We start from the raw sequence: 14815 nt of genomic DNA on the forward strand, positions 1-14815 counted from the left end.
TGGCATACATATGAACATTACATTTGCTTGGTGATCTTCTATATATATATATACATATATGAATAACTGGAGATGGAGTTTCAGGTTTGTCAAAATCTGCATCTTAACCTTGTCTGTTTAGCTCTCTCAGAACACAAGAATGGAGTGAACTTTCCTGACGATGAAAGCATTGCTGTAAGTGTCCTCAAAGCTCTGTGGATTATCCCCCCCCACCCTCTTCCTCAAAGCAAAGATTGTCACCTGACTAAATAACTCTGTGTGTGTCTGTGCGTGTATCCCTACAGTCCACAGACACTCTCCGTCCGGAGAAGGATATCAGCTCCAAAGACAGAGATGTGTCTTCAGAGTCAAGACCCACCTCTGGGAATACCGATAGCACAGTAACCTTTGCTGCGATGACTAGGCCTGTGCTTACCCACCAAGGTAAGCAACAGATCTGTTTGTGTGTGTAGAACCTGGAAAGAAAGGATATGTATCGTCTTCATCTTAGAGAAATAGGAGCTAATCATAGTACCCGTGAGAGCAGTTTGAGCTTTGTTCCTGAATTTACTGCTTTAAGATGAATCATAGGTGGGTACTTATTTAGCATGCACGTCTCATTCCAGCTGCTTGGTGCCTCTGCAGTTATGGTGTGAAATCAAAGGAAGAGGAACTTGATACACAGACACACACTCATACTCACACACTCTTATGCTCAGTTGAATTTTTTTTTTCTTCTGTAACTCGGAGTTCTAAGCATCTGAAGACAGCACAGCAGCTCTGCACATCACAGCTGAAAGGCAAAGCATGCCATTCTATGTGTGTGCATGCAGTGAGTCTAGTTGATATTCTGATCATACATTTAAAAGAAAACTTTTGAAAACTACCAAGAAAAGACAGTTTGGTAATACAGTGCTCCCAGTACTTCAGCATTATGTTGTATCTGGTCACTTTTTTAGGTGCACCTGTTCAACTGCTTGTTAATGCAAATATCTGATCAACTAATCACATGGCAGCAACTCAGTGCATTTAGGCATGTGAACATGGTTAAGGCATGTATTACTTGCAAAACTAAAGATATCTCATACATTTAATCGTACTGTTTGGTACTAATTGTCAAAAGTTTTCATCCTAAAGGGCTAAACCAAAAAAGTTGAATATTGTTATACTTGCAGCCAATTACCATGCCAGCATTATCATTATAGGCATGCTAGTGTGCTGATAGGAGCATTTAGCTTGAGTAGAGCCTCACAGAACTGCAAACATGAATATAAACTCTTAGGACAAATTAGCACAAGCGCATTGTTTTAAACCTCTTGTGATGGGAGTACTTGACATTTGCTGGTCCATCATAATGACCACGACTAATCACTTAGCAAGAACAGAAATGAACAAATTATGTGATTAGATCAACAACAAACTTCCCATTCCTTTTCATATTGAAGCAACAGGATGCATCAGCTGTCCCCACTCTGTCTTTTTATGACACGAGTTGACTGGCGAGTGACAGGAACGCTGGAATAAATGTGATTTGATAGGCTGGAACATGTTCCAGCCTATCAAATCACATTTATTCCATGGGGCTTGAAAAGTTGAACTTTTCTCAATTCTACAGCACAAGCAGCAAAACAAAAGGATCCACAATTCAGTTTGTTAGTGTGTGGCATCAAAGTCAGTAAGACAAGAACATTGAAGCCTGAAACACGTACGTGTGAATGTTGCCTTAGTCTTGTTTCTTTTCTTTTCAGGTTCTACATTCAAGCCCCTGAATCCAGTCAAAAGACTGGATAAGAGCAGGAAGAGGACCAGGAGAACCACCATCATGGGTATTCCCAACCAGGTCCAGAAAGAACTTGGTACGTTCAAAGCATTTGTCTTTGTTGGCTGGGAAATAGCACCACATCATGCATCTTTGATACCAAAATGTTGCTCACAGTGATCCACCTTCTTCACAGCTCTAAACAGAAGCTCCACCTTTCAGCCACTTGTTTCTACCGAAGTCTCTAACAACAGGCAAATCAGTGACAGCCATTCATCAGGTGTGGTTATTATTTCAACAGTTGATGGGACTCCAGTGGCAAATACATTGGGAGCAAGGGTACACCTTTCAGAGCTGGAGGTAAAGAGTTCTCCAGAAAGAATTATTCATTCTAAATAGACTTGATGTACAGTATGTTATAAGTTTAATGTGTTTTTATATTTCAAGAATGCTCCACTCTTTATTCCTAAGCAGACATTCAGAGACGAAGAACTGGTGAGGAAGCACCTCCAGGCAGTAGATGAGCAATCCTTCAACCACCAGGACTTTGGGTCCCATCTCTGCCCCACCTCCAACCTGAGACCCAAATCCCTTGCAGTACCTAGCATGACAACTTCCACCTCATTCTCTCCTTCGGTGTTTAATTATCTCCAGGAACCCCAGGTAGGAATGATATAACACTGCTGGATATGAAAATGGCCTTAAAATTAGTTGCATGATTTTTGCCTTTAATTCCTGATTTTTTTTTTTTTAATTGGGTATTCGTGACATTTACGTATGAAACACCTATTTTTGTTTTTGTCCAGGGCCCAGTGATGTCTGTCTCTCCACAGGCCACTTACTTATCTACAATCATTCCTAATGCTGTCCTGCCAGCATCAGTTGAAGTCATTGAGATTGACCGCAGTAACAGCCGGACTCGTGGCAGCAGTGTCAACCATGGCAGTAGTGTTCGCACTGTAAGCAAAAGCAGCCTGACATCTGGGGATTCGTCAGTCAGCCCTTTGTTGTCCAGAAGATCAGATGGTGACAGTTCCCAGACAAATAATTATCACAATGACTCCACGCTGATGGCCACATCAGCTTCAGGGTCAAGCTGGAGTGAGTCTAAGTCTTCTGAGACCATTATTTCAAACCCATCTCCATTGTCCTCCAAGAGCAGCATACAAAGCAGTAACTCCTCGCAGAGAGTGTGTCTAAATGGGCAGGAGAGCAAAACCAAGCAAACTGGTGGGGATCAGGACCTTGTCAGTTTCCGTAACTCAGTTAGTGTGATTGGCGACCCTAGCAATAAAAGTGAAAACCTTGTTACAGGACCAGGGTTGGAATCTAGTGCATCGGGGGCTGTGGCTGCTGGAGAGCAAGCAAAGAATAAAAAGAAACGTAGCCTTTCAGTTATGAAGACCAAGCAACCCCCAGCACCACCACGGAGAACAAACTCTCTGCACGGTAACAAGATTAGAGGTAACTCCAGGGTTCTTGTGGACAGCAAAGGTCTCAATGACTCTGCTTCTGGGGAGGTGACAGTGACTACAGAAAAGATGGTAACAAAGGATCAGACAAAGTTGGTTACAAATCACACTAAGATGCCTGAACCTATATCAAACTTCCCTGGGTCCAGCTCACCAGATTCTTCCTCCACTCTTCTAACTTCCACACAGGCCTCTCCTAAGGAAGCTGGTGAAACAGAGGTATCTCCAGAATCTAGCTCCTCCCCACAAAAAATTTCCCCAGAAGAGGGGAAATTCGAACGGACCATTTCTCCATCTAGTGGTTACTCTAGTCAGAGTGGCACTCCAACGCTTTCCCCAAAGGGGATCTCCCCAGCCTCCCCGGACAAGCAGAAGAAGAAGCCAGTCAAGCCAGAAAGATCAGTGTCGCGAGCCTCATCCTCAGCAGCTTCTCCTTCATCCTCAGTTACATCTTTATCATCTGGTACATCTGAGCTTGCCACTACGGATGTATCCGTGTGTAGCCCAAATCAGCCGCCACAGGGATCTTCATTAACTGTTGCTACAAAAGAACTTGCACTGAAGAATGATTCCTCAACTTTTAGTGAGGAAGTCAAAGAGCTATTGAACATCCCACCACCTCCTAAAGTCAAAGCACCATGTCCTCCTCCTCCAGAGACATGGGTTCACAACAGACGCACCTTTGAGCTCCTGTGTGGGGCATGCCCTAATGTCAAAGAAAAAGCAGCACAAATACAGGAAAGCACAAGTAGCGCGGTAGGTACCCAGACTGAAACTAGGAAAGAGATCCAGGTTTTGGATGAAATACAGACACCTACAGACAAACCTGTCATAGAATTGTCAGAAAACAAAGATAAGCCTGAGGAACTGTCATCAGTGCATCCTGACAGTGTCCACACGGGGCAGGGGGGTAGGGAATATCCAGAACAAGGAGAACCGTTAGCCCAGGAAAAAGGAAAAGCAAGTGTAGATGTTCAGCAACAAGAACAGAGTAGTAGCTTTGTCGTGAAGAAGCCACAGATTCAAGGGACAACTCCAAAGAAAGAGCCCCCTCCTGTCATGAAGAAACCCATGACAGTACTGCAGAGAGGGGAAATGGTCTTGGCAGGGAAGTCACTGGAGAAAGAGAACAATGAAATGCGTACCATAACAGAGGTTACTATAAATGTTGAGAACACATGTTTACAGAATGGTGTAACAGCATTAGTTGATAATAGCGAGATCGAGATGGACAGAAATGAGGTCCGATCCATGCAAAGACTTTCAATAGAGGTCCCTAAAATCACTAAGGTTTCTCCACCACCTACCCCTCCCCCTGCATACCACCCAACACCTCCTCCATCAAGGAAAACACCTCCCTCATCAGTATCTACACCTCCAAACGAGTTACAAAGGGTACAGGAGGAGATCCACATTTTAGAGTCCTCTTGGCCACCTCCACCACCTCCTTTGGAAGGGGACTCCGTATTTGATGGAGTGGATGAGGCTGACTTTCCTCCACCTCCTCCTCCATCCTTCATAACTGACAGTGTACCAGATGTGCTGGATGGTTGCATCACAGAGTTGGGCGACCCTAAAGTGCAGACTGTACAAAGTTCAAATTTAGACCCAGCTATTCAACAACCAGTTATAAATGACACAAAACCTGTGATTGACATGCAAATGTCAAAACCTAAACCTTGTGAGATTTCTTGCCAAGTAGTGCAGAATATTTCATCTGTTTCAGAGACTGTCTCACCTCCACCAGTGGAATCGCCTCTTATACCAACAATGAGAAAAGCAGAAAGTCCAGTATCAAACACAGCTGTAGATCCTCTAAGCAGTTTTCAGAAGCGAGCTTCGCTGCAAATTGAAGATTCCTCTGTGTCCATCAGTACTCAGTCTTCAGCTCTGACTGTGCCAGTAGCACCTCCTCTACCGGCAGATAATTTAACCCATGGTGTTAATTTCAGAAGACACCCCAGCCTAGCAAATCGAGATGCCAGGTCCAAGGAGCTCCTCTCCCGCCACAAAAGTGCTCCCATTCCTAAAGAGGATGCTAACATTCCTCTTGTCACCCCTTCCCTGCTTCAAATGGTTCGACTCAGATCAGTCAACATGACTGAGGATCAGGTGAAATGTCCATCAGAGGACAAGCCCACAAATGAGGGAGCACCAGTTAAGGAGAATTGCCCAGGTTCAATCCAAGGATCTCAAAACATCCCTCAAAAGCCCATCCGCAAGTCTTTGTCACTGAAATCTCCCCCTCAGGCTATTAAAACATCCTCTGTGACAATGACCAGTCCTTCAATGCGCTTGCAGGAAGCCATAAGGATGAAAACTGCAGCAATGTCTTCAAGAGACGGTCTACCTTCCAGACTGTGTGTGAAATCACCGACTTCTGGCTGTGTCAGCGAACCAGGAGCTACGCCACAGAAATCACACGAAGCATATGACATGCACAAGTCTCCAGCCTCTACTGCCAGCTTTATCTTCTCTAGGAGCACAAAAAAGGTTGTCATAGAGACTACCTCATCCCCAGAGGTTCAGGCAAGTCTGAAGCAAAGCTTGGCAGCTGAGCTCATGCAGGTGTCTGACCAATCAAAAGCTGCTGCTTTCTCATTTGATGGAGTAAAGTGCGATAAAGTTCCTCCACCTGTAGCCAAGAAGCCAATGCAGAGCAGCGTCGACCCTTCACCAAGTCTTCCAAATTCTTTGGCGAAGATGGAGCTCAATGTCAAAGGAAATGGAGCAATAGGAGGAGAACATATTAGTGGAATAAACACATCTGAAACAAGTAAGTACAGTAACCATGACCTTCTATCATTATATTTGTGCCTTCATTAGTGGTTTTGGTGCTGAGTTAACAAAGCCATCAAGGCTGGTTTAGTACCAGCATAAATCAATAACTCTCATAACTCTGCAGAATGTAAATTCTTGCATGATTTATAACAGCAAAGCAGTTTACTGTTTTAGAAACATGTTCTGTACTCTCCATTAAAAAAAAAATGCAGAGCCATGTCCTGCACAAGCACAATGCAGATCCTGCTGGTTTTCCTACTGATTTTTTCCAGTTAAATGTGTAAGCATGTGCTTTATTAGCCATAACCTGAAGCTCGTGGTCATGTCTCGGGGATTCAATTAGATTAGGAAGGAATATTCATTAAGCATGTTCCTGTAACTGTGTTATGGTGATGCTGTAATGTCTGACCATCTCTTGTCTTCCCCCTACAGCAACCAGAGTGACAGCAGACACAATTGAAACACTGTTCTGAAAGACCTCTTCAGTGATTAACCAAGAACCATACTGATGGCGGGGAACAAGCAGGAAAAAAGGACAACTCCCAGCAAAGACTGACTGATACTAAGAGACATTAAGCTCAACTATCTAAGTGTTGGCGTGTGTTTCTTCCAAAAAGCCTTAGCCTGTTATGGCCTTCCTTAATATTTATGCAAAAAAAAAAAAAAAATGCCACTCCCGATTTCTTAAGATAGCTTTATTCCGGAGTATTTTTCTAAAGTGTAGTTTATGTCCTACTGAGGTCCCTCAGGGTGAAGTGCTGTACATTAGCTGGATTGCAAATCTTTGGCTTGTGTGAGATCGCCTCCCAGAGGTTCCGTTAGGTAGTGTTAATTGCAACTCAGAAAATTATTTGTCTCGGAAAAACAAAATTCTGTACATAGATTGTCTCTTTTCCCCACTGTTGTAATATATTGCAATATTGTCTGACAAAGGCATCCATTGTAGGCCAGGTTATCCATTCCTTACGTAGACTGAGTGAAGAAATAACCAAGCTTAGCTTCATTCCTGCTTTTCAGTTGTGGAAAAGCATTTAAGAATAAGGGATGCTGCATACTCCAGAATTTAGTGTTTTTCTTTTTCCTGAGAGAAATGCACTTTTGTAAACAACATATGATAAATAGTTAAGACTTGATGGAATAAAAGCATCTAAACACAGGAGTTGCTCAAATGTCAATTAGATGCTTTTTATACAATTCTTGGGTATCGGTAAAGCCAGCCCAACAGTATCCTATTTATTTATGTGTGATTGTTTTCACTAGTAGCACTGTCAGTCACCTTTTCCTACCAAATATGAAATATTTAAGAATTTATTTCATCTGAAAACCACTTTTAGGGCTACGACTGTGGTGACTGGCCCTGGAGGATCGTTACACTGGAGCAGGATGTCAGTGTTTTAAAAAGTGGACCTATTATGTTTTTCTGTATTTTCATGTTATAGTGGTGGATGCTCATATTAAATATGGCCAAAGTTTCAAACAGAACCCAGTCTGTGTACAAGTATTCCCTGTAGGCCAAAAACTGAGACATCAGGCTCTCAGGTTCAGGCAGTATTTTCTACTTTTGGATGTCAGTGAGGGTGGGCGTCTGGCACTATGAGCACAGAAGCCTGTTAAAGGGCAGCCGATCAGGAGAAAATTGGCTTAAACTGAGGAAGAGACAAAAACAGCTTCTTTCAGGTGGCTGATGAACTAACACAGATATAAAAAAAAAATTAAGGAGTATTTTGAACTGTGAATCATGCAAATTACTTTATTAGAGTCCAAGGATAAAGACATGCAGCTGGAACTGAGCATAATGGGTCCACTTTAAAAAAAAAAAGCTCTGTATATCAAACTTTGCTTAAGCCTTTTTATGGTGGAAGAAAAAAAAAATGAATCCAGCTCAACATATTTGCACAAAACACTTTCCCCCAGCAGAATCGATGAGTGAATCACACTGACCCCTCATAAAGGGTCAAAAATCTATGTTTTGCTGATTATAAAGAAATATGTACAGTTACTACTTCTATAAATAAAAATTTAAGTGTATTAAACAGTTCCCTGCATTCATACTTTAAAAATGTGTCTCATTGAATACAAATAATATTCACACTTCTGCAGAGCTCAGACTTCAGCCAGCGTTTATTTCACATTAGAGATGATGCATTGTTTGTTTATAACACCTAATGTTCAGATACAGATTTCTGTGCAACATTAGCCTAAATACAACCGTCATATAGTACAAGGCTTATTGATTTTTATATACATAGAATGTGGGGAACCCATAAAACTATTCTTATTAACTAGATTTGGCAGATTGGCCACCGCCCTGACGGTTACATTTACCATGAAGGCAAACAGTAAAACAGGTACCTACTGAAAGTCCCTTTTAAGAAACCTGAGATATTCTTCATTGGTTACATCCAGGAATGAGCTATCAAAACTACAGTCCTTCAACTGAAAAGGCCCATTTTTTTTTCATGTTGCTGAACATTTTCTGTATCCGTATTAGTAACATTATACAACTCCAAAAACAGAGGAAAAATAATGACTCGAAAGTTGTTAATTACATCATTTTTATCTTGTTACTTTTGGGATTTTATATGCTTTTCCATTAAAAGCATGGAAACAGAATTTGTCTAACAAGGTAAAACATGTAAGACACATGGAATCAATGTGCGCTCACTCTTCAAGAAACATCCAGATGAAGTTTGATGCTGCTGCCATGGCAATCTGTTGATGAAGGTACTCTTGTTGTGGCCTGGTGGGAGCAGCTTCAGTGGTGAATGTAGTTGCGTGTTTGCGTATTTAACTGATGTTGCCTCCTTTGAGCGTCTTACATGTGATCTGTCCCAGTTTGGTCATCAGCTGCTTGTCTTTCCACTGAGCGGCACATTCGTCTGATATCTTCAGGTCGACCTAAGATAACAGATAATCCACATGATTTTATTGTTCATACTTTAAAAGCTCTGATTTTTAATAGAGGGGAAGTTACAGTGGTTTACCATTATAGACATTCCCGATAAAGGAACATACCTGTAGTTTCTCCCACACCTTCTTCTTTGGGTTAAGTCTATCATCTGGCTTGCCTGACTCATATCCCTCCACAAAGACCTTTTCCCCTGGTGACGAACCTTCCGGAGGGTCTAGGGGCTCCACCCTTCTGGGCTCCCCCTCACTGGAAAACAAACAGAAATAGGAGGAGTTGGGAATTAAAGCTGAGGGATGAGCTGCATTTCACTTTTTACAAAAATAAACCCAAAAATTAAACTCACATAGAGGCACACAGCAGCATGGCTTGAGACTCAATCCCACGCATCTTCTGGGGTTTCAGATTGCACAGCACCAACACCAGTCTGTCCTGCAGCTCCTCCTGTGAAATGTAGGCCACCAGCCCGCTGACAACCGTCCTCGGTTCCGGCTCTCCCACGTCAATCTTTTCCAGGTACAGTGAATCAGCGTCTGGATGCTGCCCGAGGGAGAGGACTCATCTTCAGCTCTACATGGATGATCCAATATAAAGTTCTAATTATAATCAAATGCCAATCACTTACCTTCTCCACACTGATGACCTTGCCCACCCTGATGTCCAGTCTGGAGGGGGCCAGATCATCATCCTCTCCTCCACCACCTCCTCCTCCTCCAGCCTTAACACCTTTTCCTCCTGCTTCTAATAACACACATCCAAGACAGCATTAAGTCTGAGCATGAAGGTACAGTATTTCCCACTTTAAGCCATAGCAGTCATGCAGTTTGACACTGACTCGTCTTTGAGGAATCAGGATAGGCATTGCTGGTGAGTTTGCGGAGCTCAGGACTCCCAAATTTCTTTCTAATTGGCTCCAGCAGCTCATTTAGTGCAACTTCCACTGAGGCCTTCAGATCTCCAGGGTGGACCATCTATAAACGTCAAGTAACCACGGGTTAAATCAGAGCATGTTAGGAGGAGATTTTATTGTTCAGATAAACCAGTTAGAGTGCACCTCACCTCCTCAGCAAAGTCCTTTTCCACTTCTTCAAACACAGTATAAACTTTGTCTCCACCCCATTTTGGGTCCCTTTTGATGCAGAACTCTGAAACACAACATTACAAATTATCAACTCATTTGATTTTCACATTTGAAAAAAAAGCCTGAAGCCAGGCTGGAGAAAGAGATTAAAGAGGGAGTTTCTACCTCCTCGTAGAGGGAAGAGGACATATTTGACAAAAGAGAGAACTCCATTGTTCTGGATGTTGCCTGGCTCACAGAAAGCCTTCTTCAGCTTCTTCTTTACATCCTCTTTGGAGTCAAGGAGATCAATCTTTGATTCCTGGAGGCAAAAACAGATAATACAGTAAAGATGGATGGACTAATAAGAAAATTCTCTGCAGAAATCTCTAATCATTTACTTCCATAACAAACTAAGTTTATATGGCCTTACCTCTTCTGAAGAGCTCATCTTAGTTCCGGTCAGCCCCGGTACCATCGGGTTCATCAGGTGGGCGCGCTTAGCATAGCCAAGAGAGGGCAGGTACTGCAGAAAATAACAGGTAAAACACTAGAGTTTATCTGAAAATAGCTGCATAACTTTGAACAAACCAATGATGAATGTTATCAATTCTTTACTGTTCTGTTATCACACTTTCATCCCTAACCAAATAAAGCAGCTCACATAAGAGGCAATCTTAAAAGTGTCAAAAAGGTAAAAACCTGAATAAGAAGCTCTGCTAACACCAGGATAAATGTATCACGTCTTCCTCACAATAAAAAGCATCCTGCCAGTTCAAACCGTTCAATGTGAAGCAGCAGCTACAGGAGATTACAGCATATTACACACCCGGTGGCCTACAGAGTCACTGCCTCTCTCTCTCATTCCTCTCTGGATGTGAAGGAGCCCTACTGCTCTGCCTGAGCCTCCATAAAATTATCAACATAGCCTCAAAATTAGATCAAAATATTTCAAGCAAATTAGCAATAATATTTATGATAACAGAAAAAAAACAATACTGAACGTTTTTCTTGGTGACTGCAGCTTGCAGGCAGCAGCATTTATTAGCGCAAATAAAAATGAGCATTTTCCATCCTTCTTTTCCATTGAGCTCCTGTCACTGATGACAGACTAATGGACAAGGTGCCAGCAGCAGCATTATAGTGCAATAGTAGTTACACACCATAAGTCAAACACCAGCACAAAAGTAGCCTAAGCACTGTTTTCTGGTGGGAATCAGACCCCACACAATACGATGTTATTGTGATTTTAAAATTTTATAATATGCTGAATATTGTAATAACATTTATTCTAATTTATCACCTTTTTTCAACAGCAAATTATTCCCTCAGAGTTCACCTTTGTCAGTATCTGTTTTATACAATAAGATGAAGTTCACTCAGTATTTTAATTTATGTAATAAATTATTGATATTTAGTGTCCCTGTATTGATACAATATTGCCAAGCAAAATATCGCGATACTGTGCTGTATCGATGTTTTCCCTGGAAATTTTAAGTTACAGTTTAACATGACTGCTCAACACTTGAGTGTTTATGACCAACAGTACTGTAGCTACTAGTTTATTGTGCCACGCTTTGTACATCACAAGGAAAAATGTCTGAAAAGGATTTTCTACCTGTGATGTGTAATCAGTTGCTTAAAGCGCTCCTTTTTAACCACCTGGATTGACATCATGTCCTTAGCCAAACAATATGTAACCGCATCAGCAAATTCCATCCACCACTTACTCTTCATGTCATATAAAGTGAAACTAATGAGAGCTCCAGCAACGCTGGCTTGAATCATTGGTTTACTTTTGGGTTGCACATAATCAGTTCCTCGTATTTTCTCCTTCAACTTCATGTGAGCTATTAGTTAGGTGCAGCTAAAACTAAAGGAAAACCCCTGTAAATGTTCAAAGGTGAAGGATACCTTCTCTGCCAGAGTGAAAATCTTCCTCTGGTCAACACCACCAAACTGAGCATCCACTTTCAGGTACTCTTCATCCAGAGCCTGAGGGCATGAGGACATACACATAATACAGTTGCTGTGATTAATTCTAAATGCATCTGAGAAACCTGATCTACTGCCGTGTCACAGTGTGATGATGCCAGCAGTTATTACTCTGTTAGGAACAGTGTTATCACCTGGAGTCCAGGGTACAGCAGACCACTCAGGAGAGGATGCTCCACCTGTTTGACGACCTCAGCTCCAGCCTTCTTAGCATCGTGCTCTGTCACCATAGAGGACAGGCGGTACACATCCAGAGTGTACTCCCTGGAAAACATAGCAGGACCTACACCTTCAGTACGAGCTGGAGCTGCAAAGTTATTTTCAGAGAACGTAAAGCTGAAAAAAAGTGAATATCAGATCAGCCTCTGATTCGGCAAACTGACCTGCTGAGTTGAAAGTCAGTTCCTTTAACAAACTTGAGTTTATCCAGAGGCACACCAATGCTCTCCAGCATGGCCTTGATGACCTGTTCGTAGTATTTGACCCTGAGCTCCAGCAGCTCCCAAGGAGCTTTCATGTTGTCTAAGTAGGCATGCAAATCTGCAAACAGAATAGTGACCTAAGGAAAGGTAGAAGGAAAAAAAAAGCAGCTGGTAAATAAGAGCTTTTAATTAGTAATGACTTAAAATAAAACCTCAGTGAGCTTAGCGCCACCCACCTCACATCCAGCCTTGAGGAAGTCCGCTATCTTAGACATGGGGACAAAGTAAGCTACATGGGGTTTGCCAGTTGTCGCTGTACCCCAGTACACCCTCAGCTCCCTCTCTTGAAGAACCTGCTTCACTTTCTCTTCTCCAAGGACCTCCTGCAACACACACACAATCAGAGACTTGTGAGACTGACCTATAAGTACGCTTCAGTCAGCGTGGGCAACTGTCTGCGTGTCCCACCTGGAGATTCCTGGTGATGAGGTGGAATTTCTCATCTGGACTCAGCTGATCTGCCATGGCGCAGGGTGCTCCGACTGTAAGACAAAAAATAGCTGCCATTCTCCTGCTGTTTTTCTAAGGTAGCTCACAGTAAATCGCTTTCGGTTTATTGTTGATCTTGGTTACAGAGGCCGTTTTTAACCACTGAAACAAAACAGTAATGCGAATTATTCTGACACGTTTAATTAGTTCATAACAAAACTGCAGCTTGCTTACTGTCTATAAGCTCAATTCAGCTGAAACCTTAAATTTCACAGGAATGCTCTTTAAGCGACGCAAGCTAGCCAACAAACAAGGCGCCGGGTTTTTGGATTAGGCTGTCGCAATTAGCAGAAGCAGGAACATTTTCTTCTCCAGTTAGTTGGCTAAATTTTCAGCATATAGCCTACAGTTTAGCCAACTTCAAGGGGAAATGCTGGCTATCTCACCGGGCGGCTTCCGCGGATGGACGAACCAGGCGAATAGCAAGAAAACCATGTGCAGCTAACTTTGCCTGGTCCCTGCGGTTTCGATCGATTTAGCTGCTTTATCTAGTGGCTAAAATTTGTTACGTATCTCACAACAATACTGCTCTACCTTAAAATCATCCTGCACAGCCCGCCGACTTACCTCAAAATCAGTCTTCTTTCAAAGAGCGGTGTGAGAGATACCGGCTGAATGGACCTGTCAGTGTGTTGCATCAGCGACAACCTCTGCTCTGCTATCGACTCCAGGGGGAAGTAATCGAGCTCAGAGTGCAGAGCCGGAAGATCAGGGAAAATGTCTTCTTTATTTTAATTTATTTAGGTTTTTTGTTTTTGTTTTTGTTTTTGTTTTTTACCGCCAATATCATTGCACTAGTAAAGGAGCTTTGTTGAAAAAAATACGGAAAAAAAGCAAAACATTTTCATACAATGACTGGAGTGTTAAAAGTAATCCTCCAGTAATCCTCCTAAAGAATGACTTCACTTGTCTTTGATAAACTGGCGGTTGTTTTGTTTGTTTTTTCCTGACGTGTGATTTTTTTGGATTATCTAAATTGTTGGTGTCTTCCACAAACAATTCATGTCATACTGGGAAATGATTTATAATCCCATATATATATAGAATATTAAATATAAATAACCCCAGGATAATTTTATATGGTTCTTGATGAGGTCTCACCAGGATTAAAAATGCCTGCCACACAGCCTCACATGACATACGCTTCAAAAGTAGGGCAGGCCCTCCTCTCACTGGCCAAGCCACTTGGAGTGTAGTGGGTCTGACCAACGTTTATCTCCAGTCACCCTGAATCTGAGGGTTATTAGAGGGAATGTTGCTAAATGACATAGTTCTTTCATTTTATTGATTCTTTGCCTTTTATTTACCTTCTTCTAAGGGCAGCTAGTTCCTTCCCAATTAGATGTGAGGTTGTGCCTGCAGCCACACCTCTGTTTTCATGGAACAGGTCACGACTTCCTGCTAGTCCATCTCAAAACATTACAATATCAGGAAAATATCAGATATCAGAAAATTTTATTTCCCCCCCCCTAGTGTAATTCAAAAAGCAAACATTTAATATGTTCTATGTTCATTAAACATAAAATTAAATATTTCAACCTTTTTTTAAAAATTATTTTAATGTTGATGATTATTACATATCTGAAAATCAGAAATCCAGTATTTCAAATGATTAGAATATTTCCTAAAATTAATCAAAAAAAGGATTTAAAATAAACAAAAATATCCAATTCTGAAAAGATCATTTATACACTAAGTGCTTGGTTGGGACTCCTTTTACCAGGAATTATTGCATCAAAGCAGCATGGCATGGAGGCAACCAGCTTGTGGCGCTGCTGTGGTGTCACTGAAGCCTTCAGCTCGTCTGTATTTGTGGGTTGGGTCTTTCCCGTTTTCATCTTAAAAATGCTCCACAGATTCTCTGCTCGCTGAGTTGGCTGGTGAATCAAG

General features: G+C 42.0%; 2 protein-coding genes across 8 annotated transcripts in view; one reads left to right on the forward strand and one right to left on the reverse strand.

Annotated features, from left to right (window-relative positions):
- Positions 1-6660, forward strand: part of nhsl3 (NHS like 3) — a 40898-nt gene extending 34238 nt beyond the window's left edge. For 5 of the 6 annotated variants that reach the window (XM_030740772.1, XM_030740770.1, XM_030740771.1 and 2 more), the window contains 7 exons: positions 122-174; positions 285-423; positions 1728-1835; positions 1935-2098; positions 2210-2401; positions 2545-5986; positions 6424-6660. In XM_030740772.1, the coding sequence (XP_030596632.1) occupies positions 122-174; positions 285-423; positions 1728-1835; positions 1935-2098; positions 2210-2401; positions 2545-5986; positions 6424-6464 (4139 nt within the window). In that variant the 3' untranslated portion in view covers positions 6465-6660. The remainder of the gene's footprint in view (positions 1-121; positions 175-284; positions 424-1727; positions 1836-1934; positions 2099-2209; positions 2402-2544; positions 5987-6423) is intronic. The other variant, XM_030740776.1, reaches the window with a different exon arrangement.
- A 1434-nt stretch (positions 6661-8094) lies between these two features.
- yars1 (tyrosyl-tRNA synthetase 1) lies at positions 8095-13617 on the reverse strand. 2 transcript variants are annotated; one of them, XM_030740778.1, is made up of 14 exons: positions 13493-13617; positions 12845-12918; positions 12613-12759; positions 12338-12513; positions 12089-12218; positions 11874-11954; positions 10393-10485; positions 10146-10281; positions 9959-10044; positions 9735-9870; positions 9525-9637; positions 9246-9439; positions 9007-9148; positions 8095-8889 (listed from the first exon to the last, which is right to left on the reverse strand). In XM_030740778.1, exons 2-14 carry the CDS (start codon positions 12899-12901, stop codon positions 8779-8781), a joined length of 1602 nt encoding a protein of 533 aa, XP_030596638.1. In that variant the 5' UTR covers positions 12902-12918; positions 13493-13617; the 3' UTR covers positions 8095-8778. The 2 variants fall into 2 exon arrangements, with proteins under 2 accessions (XP_030596638.1, XP_030596637.1); XM_030740777.1 differs by having other exon boundaries at positions 9525-9640.
- Between the last annotated feature and the right edge of the window lie 1198 nt (positions 13618-14815).

Source organism: Archocentrus centrarchus, chromosome 11 (genome assembly GCF_007364275.1).
Source record: "Archocentrus centrarchus isolate MPI-CPG fArcCen1 chromosome 11, fArcCen1, whole genome shotgun sequence".
Lineage (NCBI taxonomy): Eukaryota > Metazoa > Chordata > Actinopteri > Cichliformes > Cichlidae > Archocentrus > Archocentrus centrarchus.